Raw genomic sequence first — 18,519 nt, forward strand, 5'->3', positions numbered from 1 at the left:
GCAACTGTGATGTCATTTTCAGTTGACAGAAGTGACAAAATGGCTGCCTCCTGAGATAGCTAACAATGAGTGGATTAACTTTTATTCCACAAATGCAATATTTATCAGAATGCCTTGTTTCAACTAGTGGACTTGCATAAAACATAGTCTTGAAATAAATGTGTTTGTGTTGACTTCCTCGTTAAGGGGCATATTCAACTGGGAAATGGGAACACAGTATGCTGTGATGTGTATTATCAAGGTTCAAATTTACAATGATGATTCAGAAATAGTTATGTACAAAATCTGTCAATGCAAGTAAGCCAATAACTTTCTGCAAGAATGTCATGTTTTAGTCTAACAGTGTTGCCATTTATTCAGCAAAAGGAACAGATTTGCCAGGAAAGAATATTTCACTGTAAATTGTCATTTTTAAACTCTTGATTCTAACACCCGGCCACAACTTGAGGATCATCACAAAATAGGGCATGTTTGTTTATGAGGCACAAGGCGCAGCGGTTTTTAAGAGCTAAACAAACTAATCATGACAAGCAGAGCTGAATGTATACAGTGGCGAGCTGGGTCTGCCTCATGCCGCACATTAGTGGTTTGAGCCCCTGCCATTACTATCTCCTGTGTATTTTTGCTACCTTCAGAGGCATGTTTGGCATAATTCTTTATTTGTATAACCCGGGATTGGATCATAATCAATCTTTTGCGAGTTCAAGAGGGCAGCAGCAGCAGCAAAAAATAAAGGGTTTGAAATACAGATTTCTTCAAGTTTGGTGTTTTTCTATATCTGCTGTTGTGATGTGGATACCTAAGGAAGTCTGAACATATAATTTGAAATCCTGTGGTGCGGAACATCCTGTGTGATACTGTCAGTAGCCTCGATGGCTTTTGCGCAATGTCTGGGTCCAAAGGCACCCTAGGTGTCCTTCAGTTTCTGGGATGGATTCAACTGTGATAAGCCAAACCTGAGCAGAAGCTATGAACCTTTTTGCACCAGAGAGAACACGAGAGAGAAAACAAGATTGTAAGAACAATTTGACAGACAGATGTTGACAGGAGCCCGTCCCAGACTGGTAGCAGAAAATGCCACAAACTGGACGTCCTGTGGCTCTTTTGTCAGTCAGCGCCAGTGGAGATTGCCAAAGTTCCAAACATGCAAGCCTGCTTGTTTTGCTGTGTATCAGGACCTCAGCATGGCCCCGTGGACGGCTCTCTGAAATATTTTTTTTCTCGCCCTCTTTATCTTTTGCAAATGGAATCCCACCTATATGGAGAATATTAAGCCATACTTTTCATTATAAAAAATTACTAGTGGCATTTCATGCTCCTGCAGCTCACGTTTTATATGTTCATTCATGCCTTCTCTGCTTTAAAAAATCTGCAAAAGACAGACAAGTGGCGATACTTGCTTTGCTCCGCCTGCCATTTGACAGAGTCCAGGTTTGACCTTGGTAGGTTGGTTGGCCCAAAAGTGAACCTCCAACCACAAAATAAAATACAAGACGTTCTTGAAAATAATTTCCCATTTGATGAGGAAATATGACTCCTGTGGCATGCTGAAGTAATTAGCCACCATGATGTGAAGGATGCCATGTTCATTAAAGCTTATACCTGCCCCTTGAACACAAAAATGAGAAAAACCGCTGCGGCTAATTGTTTGATTCCTGAAAGAATGGACTGATTAAAAACATGGTCGGGTCTTGCAATCACTTTGGGGATTTGAGCTGTTTTGGATCAGCCATAACTTCATGGATGTTTGTTAAAGGTGATGTGTGCTGGTCATTGATCAGGTCATGGATATTGTGAAAAGCAGACATAATCAAACTGTGGACAAAGGGCCAGACATTATTACCCAGCAGATTAATTACACTACAAAAATGAGCGTCCTTTCTGCAAGGCTAAAGTCTGCAATTTGAGTTTGCGTGATATTGTGAAATGGGCGTGGGGGGGTTAAATGGGACTCTGAGCTTTACACCGTGGAAGATGAATAGCATAATCTATTTAAAAGGATGGTAATTACTGTATTTTTTACCTGTACCTTCATGAAAATCAACTGAACAGCTTTCCTGGAGCTCCTTCTATGTTGTGAAATACATCCAAAGACTTAATTCAGTTCATAATAAATGATTAATTGTATAAACTAAAACATAAAGTGAGGTCTTATTTATTACTTATTTTGGTTGTAATATTTTTATTATCCATTCTCTTAAATGTTTGGCCACAATAGCTGACTAAAAAGAGCCTATTGCAAAGTCCATCCATCCATTTTCTATAGCTGGAACATACATTAAAGTTAATGGCAAGCTACTATTTTATTGTAGTATATTGGCCGGGTGTGCTTAATGTTGTGGTCAGTGGATGTATGTACAAAAACAGCCACCAGAAGATTAAACTAAATGGCAATAAAGATAGTGTTATTCCAAGTGGACATCATCATCTTGAGGTATTGGACCTCAAAGTGCATAACAATGGGCTGACTGCCAGTTTGAAAGAAAAAGGGTCAATGTGTGTCCTTGTACGCACAGAAGTGTGGAAGCACACACATTGTACCGACTTGTGGACCTTGGAAATGGATGATTTAAAAAAAAAATAATAATAATCATTCTGTACAGTTGCCAGAGTAAATACTGTATCTTTGAATGAAAAGGAGACACTTTCCATGAACTGGAACAGGAATCTGTCCCTGGTGGTGATGGGTCTTTTGATTTAGCATGAGTCCTTTATAGTCTGTCAAGTGAATTTTTTAACTACATTTCTTACTTTATTTTTTGCTTCTATTACAAATTTTTATTTGTACATTTTCTTTTTATCCTTCAAGGGGAATTTAATTTTACACTGGTGTATATTTTTTTGTTGCACACCACAGAGAAGCAGACCACACACACGCAGGCATGCAATTTCTATTTGTTCGTCGACGAACTCGAACCGTGACCCTGCTGTTCCAAAGGCCTTACAGATGAGCTACTTCCGCCGCTTGCATGCAGACCTTAATGGGAACGGGATGGACAATAAATGAAGCATAACCTAGAAAAAAAAAGAGTTTCTTGTCTTTCCCGATTGACTGAATATCACAAAGACGAGCATGACAACACATCTTATTTTTAAGACTTGTTGAAAAGATAGTGGAATATATGGTGGTTGCTACTCCAACCAAAAACGCATGAAAGTACATACATGCATTGCATATTACTAGTATAGTATCACATTTTTATATCATCACATTATGGTTCTAACAGCCCTGGTTTATATTGGTCCCTATCTTGTTAAAAAATGTGACAGAAGTCATCCAAGCAAAAGAAAAAGCAAAAACGTACACATGACCCCTTTGATGCTCAGAACTAAAGCTACATGAGGCATGTTGAGTGCTTACGCACAGTAAAATCACCCATGACCCCAGTGTATCTTGTAGAATAAATGTTAAGAAAAGAAAAAGCACATGTATACCAAGAGTTAATCCTTTGAACACAGTCTGAGGTGCGTGCAAGTGTGCCAAAACATGGTCTATGGGGATCAGGTGAGGACTGTTGGTAAGCCAGCCCACCTGCACCAATGCCTACAATAAAAAGTCTGCAGTGCGTGGCTTTGCATTAACCCTGGAAAAGACGTTACCTTGAAGGCCCATATGCTGACTGCACTGATGAACCCATACCATGACAGACACTGGCTGCAGCTAATAGTATGGAGGGTCATTTTTAATTTTGGCACACACATCAACCCTTGCTTCCAAAACAGACATAAAATACAGACTCGTCTGACCACAATCACGTTTCCACTGTGACGGTCCATCACAGATGCCACAATACTCCAAGACAGCTCTTCTGGACACATTTAACTTAAAGGCTTCCTTTTGGCACTGATAAGTTTGATCTGGCATTTGAGGATGTAGCTACGTATTGGAGTGTTTGACAAATATTTGCCAAAGTAATCCTGAGCTCATATGTTTGGATCAGTTTGAGATGTGCCCTTGCCCTTTAAGCACAGAAATTCCTCAACCCTAATCATTTTCTTGTGTATCTGTTGGCAAAGCGGTCTTTGCTCCACGTGTTTGAAGTCACATCATTTATAAATGATTTTACCTCATTACTACTTCCACATCCCAACTTTATGTGGAAAATGTGTGCGCGCGCGTGTGTGTGTGAGTGTGTGGGTGTGTGCGTGTGCGTGTGGTGGGGGTACAAACCAATAAAATCCACATAGTGAAATATGCTACAATTATTTAGTGCAACAAATTACATCTGCGATGCATGTACAGTAGAGCACGCATTTGTAACTCATTTAAAACAAAACTCTGTGCCTCAACTTTATCTGATTCAGAATATTGGTTGCATTGATTGAATAATTTTCGGACCAACTAAGTGAAGTTGAAACATTTCAGTAACTGTGGGCCAGATATGGGGTCGACTATTGACATGCCTGCTCTAATAGTTGATTGGATTATGTTATGTTATTATGATTGATTGACATTACATTGATTACAGCACGAGCATTTATCTGATTTGATTTTACAAGTGGTGGTAATATTGTGGACAATTGGTATACATACATTTGGATCTTAGTACACACCGTGTAAATCCAGTGGCCTCATCAGACAATGTTTTTGCGCTGGGAGAATAGAAACGACAGTGTTTCCATCGGGCTTCATGGAAGCAGCAGTGTGCTGCTGAGGAAAACAAGGAGCCACAAGCAGTCATAACATAATGACAGCTATGGGATCACAAATAAGGCATGGACAAGAGCTGGGCCCGGTGGCTCTGTGTAATATTTCATCACAGAAGGGCTAAATAAATTCCTCGGAACAGTCAAGTGAAACCACGTCAATGCAGCAGATGTAAGAAATGGCAGCTGCCGGAGGAATGCGGTTTGGCCGCATCTTGATTCCTGCAGGGTCCTCTCAACGTCAACGCTTTGTATTTGGGAACACAAAGCTACATTGTTGACAGACTGAGCTTGAATCCGGTTGCTTGTCTGCCACCGCCAAGTGCATGTGTGTATACTGTAACTGTGAAATGCACAGTGTCTAATCCCTTTGATCGATGGCACCGTCCCGCGGAAAGCCCAGCGCCATGTGTTCGGAGCTGGTGAAAGTGTCTGGATGTATTTTAAAAGGATGGCATATAGTTGTATCAAACACAGATGCGCACACACATTTCATCTATTTCATTAGCGCATGCTGTATTGTGATATTTAGGCAAGGCAGCCAACTCAGAGAGACAGATTTAAGGGCTTTAAAGCTCACAGGCAGCTTTGTATAGAAGTATAACAACCAGTTTTGAAGGCTAGCAAATAAACAGGCCTCACATTTCGTAAGTACACAGCCAGAGCCAAAACTGTAATGTTACCATAAATCTGGAATCGAATGGGCACACTGAGCCAATGTGGCAGTTCATTCCTCCAGATGTTGCTTATGGAACTGTCTGGACGTGCAATCTAACCACGGGTGAGTTGCAATTTGATGAAGTCAGTTTGTGATTTTCATTCGACTTTTGTGGACAGAAACATCTAATCCTGTTCTGCTCCGACTAGCCACGGCATCAAACAATCTGTCTTCATGTACTGGCTGTTCATGTCGGGAGGAGGCAATATTTGAAGCGATTATTCACTAGCTGGACCAAGAAAATGTTAAATGAGAGCTGTGTTGTCTCTTCACTGCGTGTAACCCGCAAGGGAAGGCAAATAAATACATAGCCTGATGTCTGGGTTATTACTGACAATGCTTGTCTCATACAGTTAAATTGGTAATCTCTGATTTGATTATTGGGATTAGACAGAATTGAAATTAAGGACTGGAGAAGAGTCCAACCCACATAAAAAGAGCATGAATCACATTAGTATTAAAACTATTATTAATTTTGTTATCATATGCTAGAATTTATGGTTTCCATTTTGTGATGTGGAATTGGTGCTATTAAGAGGTGCACTCAATCGAATAAATTCCTACTGAAGGGTCAGGTACCAAATACATGGCCTGTCGATGTTTAACTGTGGTGACCTTTTTTTTTGTGCTGTTAAAATGTTTCTTTCTTGGGGACATATTATGAGAAATGTACTTTTTATTTGCTTGAATGCCAATTGTTACAGTGGCCGCCCACCAATAAAATCTGAAATTACAAATCCAGCAATAGTCTACCACTCAAAGCGAAGTCAACCCAAACATTTTTTTCAAGAATATGCTCTATGCAGGCCCACTCATTGAAACACGGCATTCAGCTTCAGAAAAGAGGTGAGCTGTGATTGGTCGTTACCTCAGTAACTGTGATGTCATTTTCAGTCGACATATGTGACAAAATGGCCGCCCCCGGAGATGGCTAAAAACAGGTGGATTTTGATGCTTAGCTCATATTCCACAAATGCAATAATAATCAGAATGTTTTGTTTCAACTAGTGGGCTTGCTTAGAACATATTCTTGAGAAAAAAATATTTGGGTTGACTAATCTTTAAGTATGTTATTTAGTGCCACCATGGTAATGACAAGAGATATTGTCCGTATTACTGTATTACAATTTATCAAAATAATTGCGTAGCTATTATTCTATGGGTCAAGTTCCTACATTGTGTTGCTTTAACTCAAATCTATTCTAAAGGACAGCAGTCAGTACTTGATATCCAGGGGCAAAGGTGAGGCATGACCTACCTCAAACATACATGTGCTACTGTCTAATGCTGGGTTGGATGAATGTAAATATTTGAACACAGCACCACTGCCTGCTGGCAAGCTGAGCTCAGGCATCCCGCATCATAACCAAATTTAGGGGCCACTCTGGGATCTATGAGCAAAGAACTGAGGTTTGAACTGTTTGGAAGTAGAACCATGCCGTAGCCGCTGTAACACCATCTGTTCACAGCCCCAGGAAGGCACAAGACAGCGGTCGGGGTGATGACCCAGTCTAATATAACGGGTCTACTCCCGGCCCAGTGTTTGCAAGAGCTCATGTAAAATAAGACTGGGGAGGACCGAGACAAGCTGAAACTCAGCGGGGTAATAACATGAGCCACATTGCAACAGAAGGTGGTGAGGTGTAGCCAAAATAGCTGCCTCGGTACTGTAGCTAGCATCTCACCAAGTCACACAAGCAGGGAGGCATACAAGATTGCCCACATCTACACACATCTGGTTGGTAATTCAGAGGCATCTCAAGGTGTCAGTTTCAAATGAAAAAAAAGTGGCTCAACATTTCCACTCCTTAGAAAAGCAAAACCCAGATCAGACCAAAACTCTTTAAGCTTAATTTTACCGTATACAATATACATTATTATCCTGTAATACAGTTTACAGGTATTATACTCTCAAAAATGGCTTAAATTTCCCGACAGGCTGAAAGTGAGACGATGTCCAATCTAGTCTGGAAAACGTAATTTTCTGAAATTCAAAACTTTGTTGAGTTGCAAAAGCAACAGTTTTAGATACCCCACATCTTTTCAGTGTTTGCTTATAAGAATATGGTAGTTGTTCAAAAATATAATTAGCAAGAAAATAAAACATTCGGGGCTGTCAAAGAAACCTTGGTGTCATTATCTTTAAAGACTGAAAGTAGAAACGACTTCAGTTTAATACACTGTCTCATAGTGAAGCTGTCAGCATAATCAAATAGTTATTAAAAGTAACACGTTTACATTCTTAACTCACCTGGTATCAACCGTAAAAATAAGTTAAGACTAATAAAAGCACCTCTCAAACTACATCAGGTTGGATGGAAAGTGTCGGTGCACGGCCATTTTCAGATATATCTAGGAATTTTCAATCGGATTGAAGTCCGAACAATTTGAATGTGTTCATGTATACATCCATACATAAATATATACACAATGCAATATAGATAGCATACACATACTGTATTTGCATACATATACGCACATACAGAATATACGCTGGTGAAAAGGGATTATAGTTGCTTATTCCTTGGAGGTCCGTTTCTTCACATGGCAAAATCTGAAGAAAACACAAATGACTGCGGTGTACATTTCACTCTCATCCTTTTCTAATGATCTTTCTCATTGACTTATTATCTATGGTCATCATCACACTTTTGCTCTTGGAGGGAAAAAAAAGACACAAAAGCCAAGCAAAACTCCATTATTTTGATGTGTGTCACGCAACATCCTTACATCTTCCATTGGCGGTTTAATTTTGGGATATCATTGAGGCATACTTTTTCTAGAACACTATACAAAACCTGTACTGCAGTGCGCTCCCACACTCACCCATCAGCCATAAAAAAAGCACCTGTACTTGAACTTGGGCAAATAACATCAACAGTCTTACCGTTACAAAACACTTGTCTTTCCTCTTCTCTCACATTATCTGAGTGAAATAAAACACTCACAACAAACTTGATTGTAGAAACAAAGTTAGAATTTGTGAAAGAACACAAAGATGTGACGTATCATATGATGGTGTGACCGGGGTACAATGTCCTCAGGGAATGCTTTATTTGACTTTAGCTTTGCAGGTGGGAGAGCGGGACATGCAGTGGTTGGCTCTGTGTTTTCACATTCAAACCGTTCGTTAAAATACATTTCCTGAGGTTTTCTCTATTAAGCCTAAACAAAGATTATAGTCACATCAGAGGACTGCCAATGATCTTTGTGACAGAATAAGTGAAATGGACATCTAAAAGGATAGTGCCGTGAGCGCCAAAGGGTTAGTGGTGGACGGTTTGAACCGCTCATTGTCTCCCCATCTGATCTGCGTGGTTGAGTCTCGAGTGGTCTTTATGAAACACCAGCCGATCTTCGACTGCCTTCCAGACCCTTCTTGTCTCTTCAAAGTGAGGGAAATCAGAATCCCATGGTCTTAGTGGTTTGCAGTTAATTTCTCTGGTCCGACCTCAAAGCCAAGATCGGCTTGGCTAAGAAAAATAAGCGACGCAATTATAACACAGTGGGCAGATTATTTACACAAAATAATGAATTTGTTTCTATACATGCCAATCATTTCACCCAGAAGACAGTTTATTAATGTGGATATTTTTCCCCAGTGGGGGCAGGGTGCTACAGTGGAGCATGTGTAAAGTCAGTGACAATGTTTGAGGCACATGGAAAACTAACACCCAGGCCATGTTGATACAAAGTGATTAGTTTATTATAGCAGCTGAAGGTCTGACTGCATAGGTCTTTGGTATTTCCATGTTGTCGAGATCCCGGCGGGCACCCTGACACACGAAATGACGGCATTGTTGTGGAATCTGAGGATGCATGTGAGCAGATGGCACAGGGGCATCGTGGGCAAGGGGATTTATTGGGATTACGCCGATAAATCAGTGTGCTCGTCTTTACGCTTTGGTACCAAAAAGGCATCCCTGCACCAAAAACACCACTCCTCTGCTGCTGGCGTGTCCTTGGCCCAGATGTTTATTGCAAAAGTAACCCGAGGCCAGAATGAAAGCATCCCCTACTGTGAGATGAGTTTTCTTTTAGAGGGTGAGAAGTCCTCATCCCTAACTTCCTTTTGGGCCTATCCACAGGGCACTGTTTTCAAAAAATAAAAATGTGGGTTACAAGATAACCATTTTGGTTTAAATTAGATTGACTGGAGATCAAAATATGGCAAAACTCAATTACAGCGTTATATAAAGCTGATCTAACTTATACGGGCTCAAGGCTAAAGGGTCTCAGCAAACTAGGTGGAGGTTTCCAGCTCATGCAGCCTCTTCTTATTAAGTTAAAGCTGTTTGGTAGATGAGACATATAACCATGCTACCAGGATATGGCTCGGCCTATGTGCTGACAGAATCATTGATAAGACTTCTCCCAAATGTTTTTACTCCTTTATTATTTTCTCACGAGAATTTTGAAGGAAATTGTATAAAACTGAAGCCCTAAACTTGCATATCGCCGCTGTCCTGTGAAAAAGACATGTGGCCAATCGTTTTTAATTTTCATGTTAATGGGGTGTCTGTCACGCGGAAACCCGATTCACGTAAAAATAAAAAAATAAAAATACAAAAATGGACATAGGTGTTTCAGGCCAGTGAGGCTATTATATTCAGAATTATGCATTCCTAGAGCAACAAAAATACCATTGCATATTGTCGCTGTCCTGTCCATTTTTTTATTTTTTTTATTTTCATTTTTACATGAATGGTGTTTCCTCCTTACAGATATCGCATTAATGTGAAAACTAAAAAAATAAATCAAAAATTGGACATGGGTGTTTTTCACAGGACAGCGACGACATGCACAAACATAAATATTCTTTATATTGCAGTGTACATTTTCAATCCCGAAAAGGCTGATTAACACTTCTGTAGCACAACACCTACACCGTCGGCAGGTAGCACTGATCAACAGTTCGGACCACCTGAAACTAGACACCACAGCTGCCTGATTAAATGTGTAAAAGGCCGCAAGTAAACGGGTGCAACAATGCGAACACGCTTCCACACAATCAAAGCGTTACCACCTGTAGTGACATAGCCGTGTGCATGCTGGTCGTCGGCTCACCGTCATCTGGTACTTGAAAAGTAATCTAAGAGAGACGAGAGCCAGGTTTCGGACAACTTCACAAGAAGAAACAGCAAAAAGGGTCAAAAAGGTTTCCAGCACCTCACCAAATAACATAAACAGGGCTACAATCAGCAGACCTTTAGCTGGCAGGAGTCCCCTCAGCCTAAATCACGCCAGTTTATCAAAAGAGATGATTTGATTCCATCCCTATTTTCATTTCCAAAGTATCTAAGGAGGTGTCCATATGCTTAACATATTACTTTCCCAAATGCATGGCAGAGGACGATCTTTCCAATCATCCTCCATGCTTTTAAAAGCCAGAAAGGCACTCAATTCAACCATGAGCAGGACAAAGTGAGTGACGCCTGGGAATCCGACACCTTATGAAACAATGCCTGATGTCTAGTAACATTTTAACACATGGCAGCTCTGACTGCTCCCTCGAGAAGCTCGTCCGAGCTTTGTCCATACATGCCGGAGATACTGGCAAAGCAGAGGAGCAAGCGGGACAAGGCTTTATTAACAGTGGAGTTGTTCTTGACAATTTGTGGTTGGATACATGTACGGACTGACAGAAGGACAGAAAGTATTCCGTCAAGTGGTCCCCGTGGCGTTGCTCTTGACTTTTCATTCTAAAAAGTTCCAAACTCTGTTTAGTCTATCGATCACATCAACAGCCTGATGTGAACGGTGCATAGGCGTCACTGGCATTGTGCCTACTTGTAGCTTAGTGGAGTTTGCCTATTCACATTTATGAAATCCACAACTGTTGCTCTGATATACTGCTCAAGGATACTTTTGACAGGACACTTTCAATCCCGACGTTCTACCTTCTCCACCAAACGGATTCAGCGGTCATTGGGTTGTTATTTTTCAAAAGTTAAGAAGCATTTAAACTGTTGGACTACTGGAACAGGATTACTGTAGAGCAGGGATCACCCAGGTGGAGCCCGAGGGAACCAGGTAGCCATCGATAGCCCACATTGTGATTTTCTAGGAATGTTGTCAAAGTGACTAAAATGTAAACACTGGAAGAAATTTATAAAAAAATAAAGTATATAGCTTAGCTCTCACTTTCAAAAAGGTCGGTGACCCCGGCTATAGAGTAATTTATGCCTAACAAAACTGTGAACATATTTTCACGATATTTCAGCCATATTTTGGCTCACTCCCCTGAAAAAAAATGTCCCAAAAATCTCAGAAATAGAGCATCTGTCATCTCAAGACCCTCCTCACTAGCTGATGTTTTTCCGATGTAGGCACGAGGATATGGCAGCGCTTACAGCTCAGCACACTGTCGCACCACATGAAGGCCTCAGTTAGTGTTTGACTGAGACATATTTCCAGACGGCGGCCTGCACTGTGGCAGGAGATGAGGAACATGCTACAAGCATCCTCGCTCATGCTGCCAGCTCTAAGCCTTTCATAATCGCCCAGGAATTATGCACATCCCAGTTAAAGCGTTGGTAGGATGAGTTATGGCTGCGGTTGTTTCCCCGAGAAGTCTGCCAAAAAATATGATTTAGTTCGATCACACGTCTGGGGTCTGAGGCTTCCTCCGACACTGTTCAAACACACGTCTTTATTCTGAAGGCAACGGAATGTGAAGGGTGCCGAGTGAAAAAGCCCTCACCTAACAGCGACATTTCCAACATGGCAACCATGACAGTGTTAGTCGTCATCTCCACAGACAGAAATAACTGCAGAAATCTTCCTTTTCATTATTTTTTATTGCATTAACAGCGCCTCGACATAGCATGAAGTGTCTGTAGTAACAGCGACACTCTCACTTAAAAAAAAAAAGAAAGAATATGTATACAGTACATTCGGCTTTACAACGTAGGAATGATCCCATCAATTGCTAAACTACACAAAATGTACACAAGAATATTTAATGTCAACAGAAAAAATGGCAGACATAACAGAATGCACTAATATAACTATATAATGTTGTGCTCAATAACACTGTCGCTAAAACCTATTTACGTTTTTATTATGAGCTAACTAATTTGAGAAGACAGGCCTACACACAAAAAAAAGAAAAAGGCAAGGCAGTTCCACATGCAAGTAAAAAAAAAAAAAAAACGATCCCATTTGTGATTAGACATTGTAGTGTGCTATTCATGTCACTTTCACAATCCCTGTATTAAAAGGTCAGACACTCAGAGCTACTGTACATTTCCCAGATTCTAAACCAGCGTTACTGTTAAAACCATTAGCAGAATATGGGGCACTGAGCACAGCCTTTTTGGACTCTTCAAATTTAGGCAACACTTGCTGGACTGTTTAATATTGAACACTTTTCCTTCATCATGACAGACTGCAGTGCTGTTAGTGATATCACTGATATTATCTGTCTGAATGAGGGGAGCGCCAGAGTGTCTCGCACTCGATTGAAGTGCCACATTGAATAGAGGAGTTCCCCTCTTCGCCGATGGGTGGAAAGCTTTTTGCTGGTGCCGATCCATTTGATTCATCCACTCGTCAAAAAAAAAACACAAAAAAAAAAACGCACACACCAAAGCTTTAGAAGTCAAAGTCAATAAAAATGGTAAAATGTCATTCAAAACACTTGCTAAGTCTATTATATTTGGAGCAAATGAGGCAGTCGTGTGGGTGGAATCCAAGCCGTTAGCAGGGTGTTGCAAGGGACTTCAAGAGGGTTTGGCATTATAGAACATCTGCATAAGCAAAGTGTAGAGTATACAATAAAATATACTGTGGACAAAAATCTTGGGACACCTCTCCATCTAGGTCAGGGTCTAGCAAGCTTTCTTGATCTTAAATTTTCAGTTTACTACATGACTGTAATGTCAGTGCAGAAATTAAGGTCCTTGAGACTGGATGTGTTTGGTGTAGAAGCACTTAAGAGCCCTGGCTCCACCCAATCAAGAGGACTGGAAGGTGTATTTTCTTCTATTTTCATTTGAAGTGCAATGACCTGGTGTCCCAATCCTTTTGTCCATATAGCAAAGCGTCTGTACCTGCTCTGACACAGATAAGCCAGCTCAACATATTCCTTCAACAACAACAACAAAAATACACTAGGTCAATATAATTCCACGATCCTATTTAGGAACCATATTATAACACACTTTGGTCTAATTGATCAGACTTGCTTCCTTTTAAAAAGAAAAAAAAAAAAAAGAGTTGCAGAGAGTAAACTGACAAACGATGATTTATCACAAAGTCCTGCAACTCCATGAACGTCAATTCGAACTGTGGCAAGCCTGACGCACCACACATCCTATGTTGAGATCAAGGCTGAGCGGCTTTTGCATTTCAAGCGCACCTTTATAAAGAACATGTGCAAACAGTAACGCCTGTGTGAACACGGGCAGGGTGGATGAGCCGGCTCTCAGTCTGGGTACTCGGCTCACGACTACACAACAAGTGAGGAGGAGGACGGAAGCAGAGGTTGTGTCGGAGTGTGCTGGCTATTCACACCTGTATGTCAGAAAAAATGCTTTGTGTGTATGCACGTGTTGTCTAGAGCAGTGAGCAGTAACCACCGCAGCTGCCGCCTCCGGCGTCGTCATCGGTGAGCTGCACGGCTCTGCCGTGGCTCTCACTCTGCCATAAGCCTGGACTCTGGATGATCTTCTCCACGAGCTCCTCGAATGCACACTGAACGCCATCGCGGGTCTTTGCACTTGCCTCTGTGGGGACAGAGTTCAAAATTATAGTAAGTGCCAGGAGCGTGAACTCTTTCAAGGACGAGGAAAAAGTTGAGTGCGCTGCAGCTGACTTTTTGAGGTTTGATTTATAAATAGACGACACATAAATTCCTCTTGGAATATTAGAGAGCCATTTCAAAAAGCAGTTTCCCCTCTTGTAATAGTCCATTGCAACGTGCCCAGTGGCTGTTCAGAGAGGAGGGAATCCTCCTGGCTTACCTATAAAAAGCATGGAATGTTTTCTTGCAAACTTCAGCCCTTCGGCCCTGTCTAGCTCGTGGTTTTCCTGAAACAAAGATGTAGTAATGGCTTATTTGAGGTCTGCCGGGTGCAGCTGTCAACTACTGTGAGCATCTGAGGGCATGGAGGAAAAGTTGTTTTTTTTTTTTTTTTGTGCAAAGAACAGGACACAATTAATTCATAATGCTTTATTTAGTGGTTCACTGCCACTGGTTGAATGCAAGATGCCAGAAATATGTGGGCAGGTCTGCCATGCTCATTTACTTCAGTCATTTGTCCATTGGCAGATTTTGGACATCTAGTCCGATTTTATGTTTGCATGTTTGGACTTGGGTAAAACTTTGGGTTACATTGGTGTCGCAGGAACGAAACTGGTATTAACTGAGGACCCCCTGTATCTTTGAAATTACGTTAATTTTATGACATAAATGTATAACTAATAAATAAAGAGACACCCATGCTTATGGTACATACTGTTACAAACAACAACATTTGAAAATGATCAATATAAAACTGTGACACAGTGGATGCAGAGCCATGAATCAAATATATCACGCCAGTTCCACCACTGAGATATAAAAAAAAAAACAATAGAAGCCAGAACTAGAAACATACTCACCTTATCTATTTTGTTTCCAACCAGCATTTTCACGAGATCATTCCTTGTACAGTATGTCTCCAGTTCATTGAGCCAGTTTTCCAGTTTGGTAAAGGTCTCTCGCCTTGTGACATCGTACACTGGGTCCAAACAAAGACAAGTATGCAGACAATGTAGGCAATTCCATATACTTTTCACACATTGAGGTAGTACATTATGTTAATTATTTACCTCCGGTACAACAGTGTATGAATAATTCAAAAAGATGGGTTTTCAATTTGATTATTTTACCAACATCTTTCAGCCCTAACAGTATTGTACCAATGAAACGAAGAATACACGGATGCAATGAGTGCCGCATGATGGTGGCCTACCTAGGATGACTCCTTGTGCACCGCGGTAGTAACTGGGTGTCAGGGTCCTGAAACGCTCCTGTCCAGCAGTGTCCTGCAAAGTAAAAACATCTCATTTTGAGGGGGAAAACCCCCCCACAAAGAGCTGTAACAGAGCGCAGGTCAAAAAAGAAGCGAAGGGCCAGGATAAGTAATGTTGGACTCAGTGTCGCATGTGTGCCATCTTCTGGACACCAGGTGCAACTGCAAGACAACAACACTGTAAAGCAGCTTACAATATTCTTGTTGATTACTGAATTATGGTACACTTACCCATATTGCCAGCTTTGCCTTATTACCATCTACACTGATGGTCTTCACTTTGAAGTCAACACCTACACAATTAAACAGCAACCGGTCAATGATCAATCAAGCTATTGATCTGTTGTGATAAACTCAACCCGCTGCAGTACAAACACGACTCTTAAGAGTCTCGACCAAAATGAACATTGATTAACTGTCAATACTGTGGTAGTGGTAGTAGCTCGACTCCGAGCTATCAAGCTAACTCATGAACACTAAATGTTATACAAAACCAAAAACTACACTAGACTAAAATCAAATGCTAAATATTTCAATTAAAGGTGTCTTCTTAAATAAATGCCAGCTTCCAACAAACACTTCTTTGCCCTTATTGCGGGGTAGAAAATCAATTTCAGATTGTCCTTTTGTATTAAAATAATCTGGATGAGTTCTTTTATCTTGATCAAATGAGCTCACTGGTGTTACTCACCTATTGTGGCCGTTTGCTCGGGGTCAAATGTGTCATCTGTGAATCTTAGGAGGAGGCTGTGGAGAGGATCAAGAAAACACAAGGCTCAGTTGAAACAGAGGCAAAAAAAAAAAAAAAAAAAAAAAAAAGAGGCAAACTTCATGCTGACAGCATTTGATGCCAGAGAACCAGCCAGCTCAACTAACTGCTATGTGCTTAATTTGCCCAATTGCAAGATGACATCATTGCCCGGTTGTGGTCTGCGGGACAGAGTTCATTCTTAACTACATGTGATTAAGTGTAAATGTCTGACTCACACCCCTTGACCGCATGGCGAAGTTAACTGAAACATTGACCTACGCAGAACAAGCGACTCTTGAAGACGGCAAAACTAAAAAAAAATGCATTGTGCTCAAGTCATTTTTTCTGATCAATGGAAGCCGCTACTGGACCGAAATCTCCCTGATTAGTTAAAGGCTGTTAAACAAAAATCAAAGTTAAGCCATCCAAAAGCTTTTTTTGTATAATAATAGAAAATTGCTTTCTGGAAACACTGCCGTTGGCCTCGATGATGCACTTACAGGCATTGTACAGTGCATGGGTAGATTTGGCAAAGAAAACCATCAGTTTTCTGGAAATATAAACAAAATGGAACTTGCATGGTGTTGGCATTTACTCTGATTGTTTAGCCAGACCAGCAATCACAGAAAGAAAACTAGAGGCAATGCCAGGAAAAAGGGCATTATTTTGTACATTTCCTTAACTATATACAGTGCCAATAAGGTATGAAAACAAGAAATGGGACTTCTATCAACACTCTGGAAGTATTTACTGCTGACTGTGGCTGATATCAAGAATAAAGATTCCAACAAATATTTAAAATTATTTACTGGGTTGGTCTGGGTTGGGTTGACTACTTCCTGACGCTAAAGCCAGGATTCATAAACCAAAGGACAGTCAAGGATTTTCCTCAACCTTACAGTTGTGGCCAATTATGATACTGTACATTCATAAAAAAATACATATAGCAAAATATTTTACTTTGTCACATTCAAAGCGATGATTTGATCAAGCTGCCTTGAAAGATAATGTTCGATTAAACCTCATAATTCATGTCCCTAATGATAATAATTCTTGCTATGACTCATGAAGGCTTTCTGCATTCTTGGCCACAGTTTGCAGTGCTATGGGTGATGGCTCAGATTGTCTACCAAAATGCCGCGCGCAGTCGTACGTTCTTTGTTGACTGACTCAGACTGAAAAGTAACCAGTCAAATGCCAATAACGTTAATTAAAATTATACTTGCATAAGCGTGTTACCAACTTGACTTGTAGTTACTGACAAGCAACTCAGGTTGTTATTATAGTCATTAATATGTCCACCCGCCCCCCCCAAAATAAAATTAAATTAATCAGTTAAACAATACTGTACACCAAATAGGGCGAGATACCAGTTTGGATAGTATAGCAACCCATGACTGCAATGTTTGTCACAACATTTCTGACGAATTTCAAATTGAAAACGCAATATCTATCTGTGATGATGTCATCATCTGCCAGCTGGCCAGCTAGCTTAGCTATTGTGATTAAAAAATAAAAAAAACGTATCTTATTATTTATACAGCATTGCAAGACATTTACAGTAGGGATAGTACTGCCGCATTGTTTATCCAGACAAGACTGCCAAACAATGTCGTGACTTTAACAACACTGCGCGACTATCGAGCTTGCAGTAAGCGTTAGCCGTTAGCGTAACCTCCCTGGTTACTTTACCTGGACTTCCCGACACCACTTTCTCCAATGATGAGAATTTTCAACGTTGTCAGAATGTCGTCTTCCATTGCCCCTAATAGTGCGTCTATACAGAACAACTGAAAGGATCGTTTAAACAATGTTTCCTAACAGCTAACATTCCTGTTTGTTTACTGCTTTGGGTGGGCGGAGTTTGCACTGACAGTCCAACCGTTTCCGATTGGAGGTAGTTGAGCATCCGGTTTGATCATATGCATTAAAAAAATTAATACTGTATGTCATGAATATTTTTAGATCATGTTTTCGCACTGAAGACAGTGTTGTACCATTTATTTTGCCCCATATTCTCCAGTTTCAGTTAAACGATAATTGCTTTCAAAGAGTAGTTGTTATTACTTGTTTTCTTTGCATTAGTGGATGTGTATTAGATATGTATGAAATACATGAACAAACTGTGTGTTTACAGGAAAACTGTGAGTAAATGGCCATGTACACCCTTTCATCAAGTACTAAAGTGATCCGTTATCTGCATTACTGTATGCCAAGTAAATACTGTACAAACACCCTTCTACCCCAGTACCCCTATAGTTTTTTTTAATATGCCTTACTACTGTACGAAAATAAAATTTTCATAATAATAATAATGATAATAATAAAGGTTTTCTTGCACTTTACACAAAAAAATGTGGTATTACCCCAAAACGGGAGCAGGT

General features: G+C 40.5%; 1 protein-coding gene across 1 annotated transcript; it reads right to left on the reverse strand.

The window, feature by feature from the left end:
- Positions 1-12,146: 12,146 nt before the first annotated feature.
- Positions 12,147-18,012, reverse strand: rab18a (RAB18A, member RAS oncogene family). Its single transcript, XM_086021505.1, has 7 exons — positions 17,828-18,012; positions 16,076-16,131; positions 15,616-15,677; positions 15,325-15,397; positions 14,972-15,090; positions 14,332-14,398; positions 12,147-14,094 (listed from the first exon to the last, which is right to left on the reverse strand). Exons 1-7 carry the CDS (start codon positions 17,893-17,895, stop codon positions 13,925-13,927), a joined length of 615 nt encoding a protein of 204 aa, XP_085877631.1. The 5' UTR covers positions 17,896-18,012; the 3' UTR covers positions 12,147-13,924.
- Between the last annotated feature and the right edge of the window lie 507 nt (positions 18,013-18,519).

The sequence above is a fragment of the Filicampus tigris genome, chromosome 21 (assembly GCF_054856515.1).
Source record: "Filicampus tigris isolate MCC_2025a chromosome 21, RoL_Ftig_1.0, whole genome shotgun sequence".
NCBI classification, from domain to species: domain Eukaryota; kingdom Metazoa; phylum Chordata; class Actinopteri; order Syngnathiformes; family Syngnathidae; genus Filicampus; species Filicampus tigris.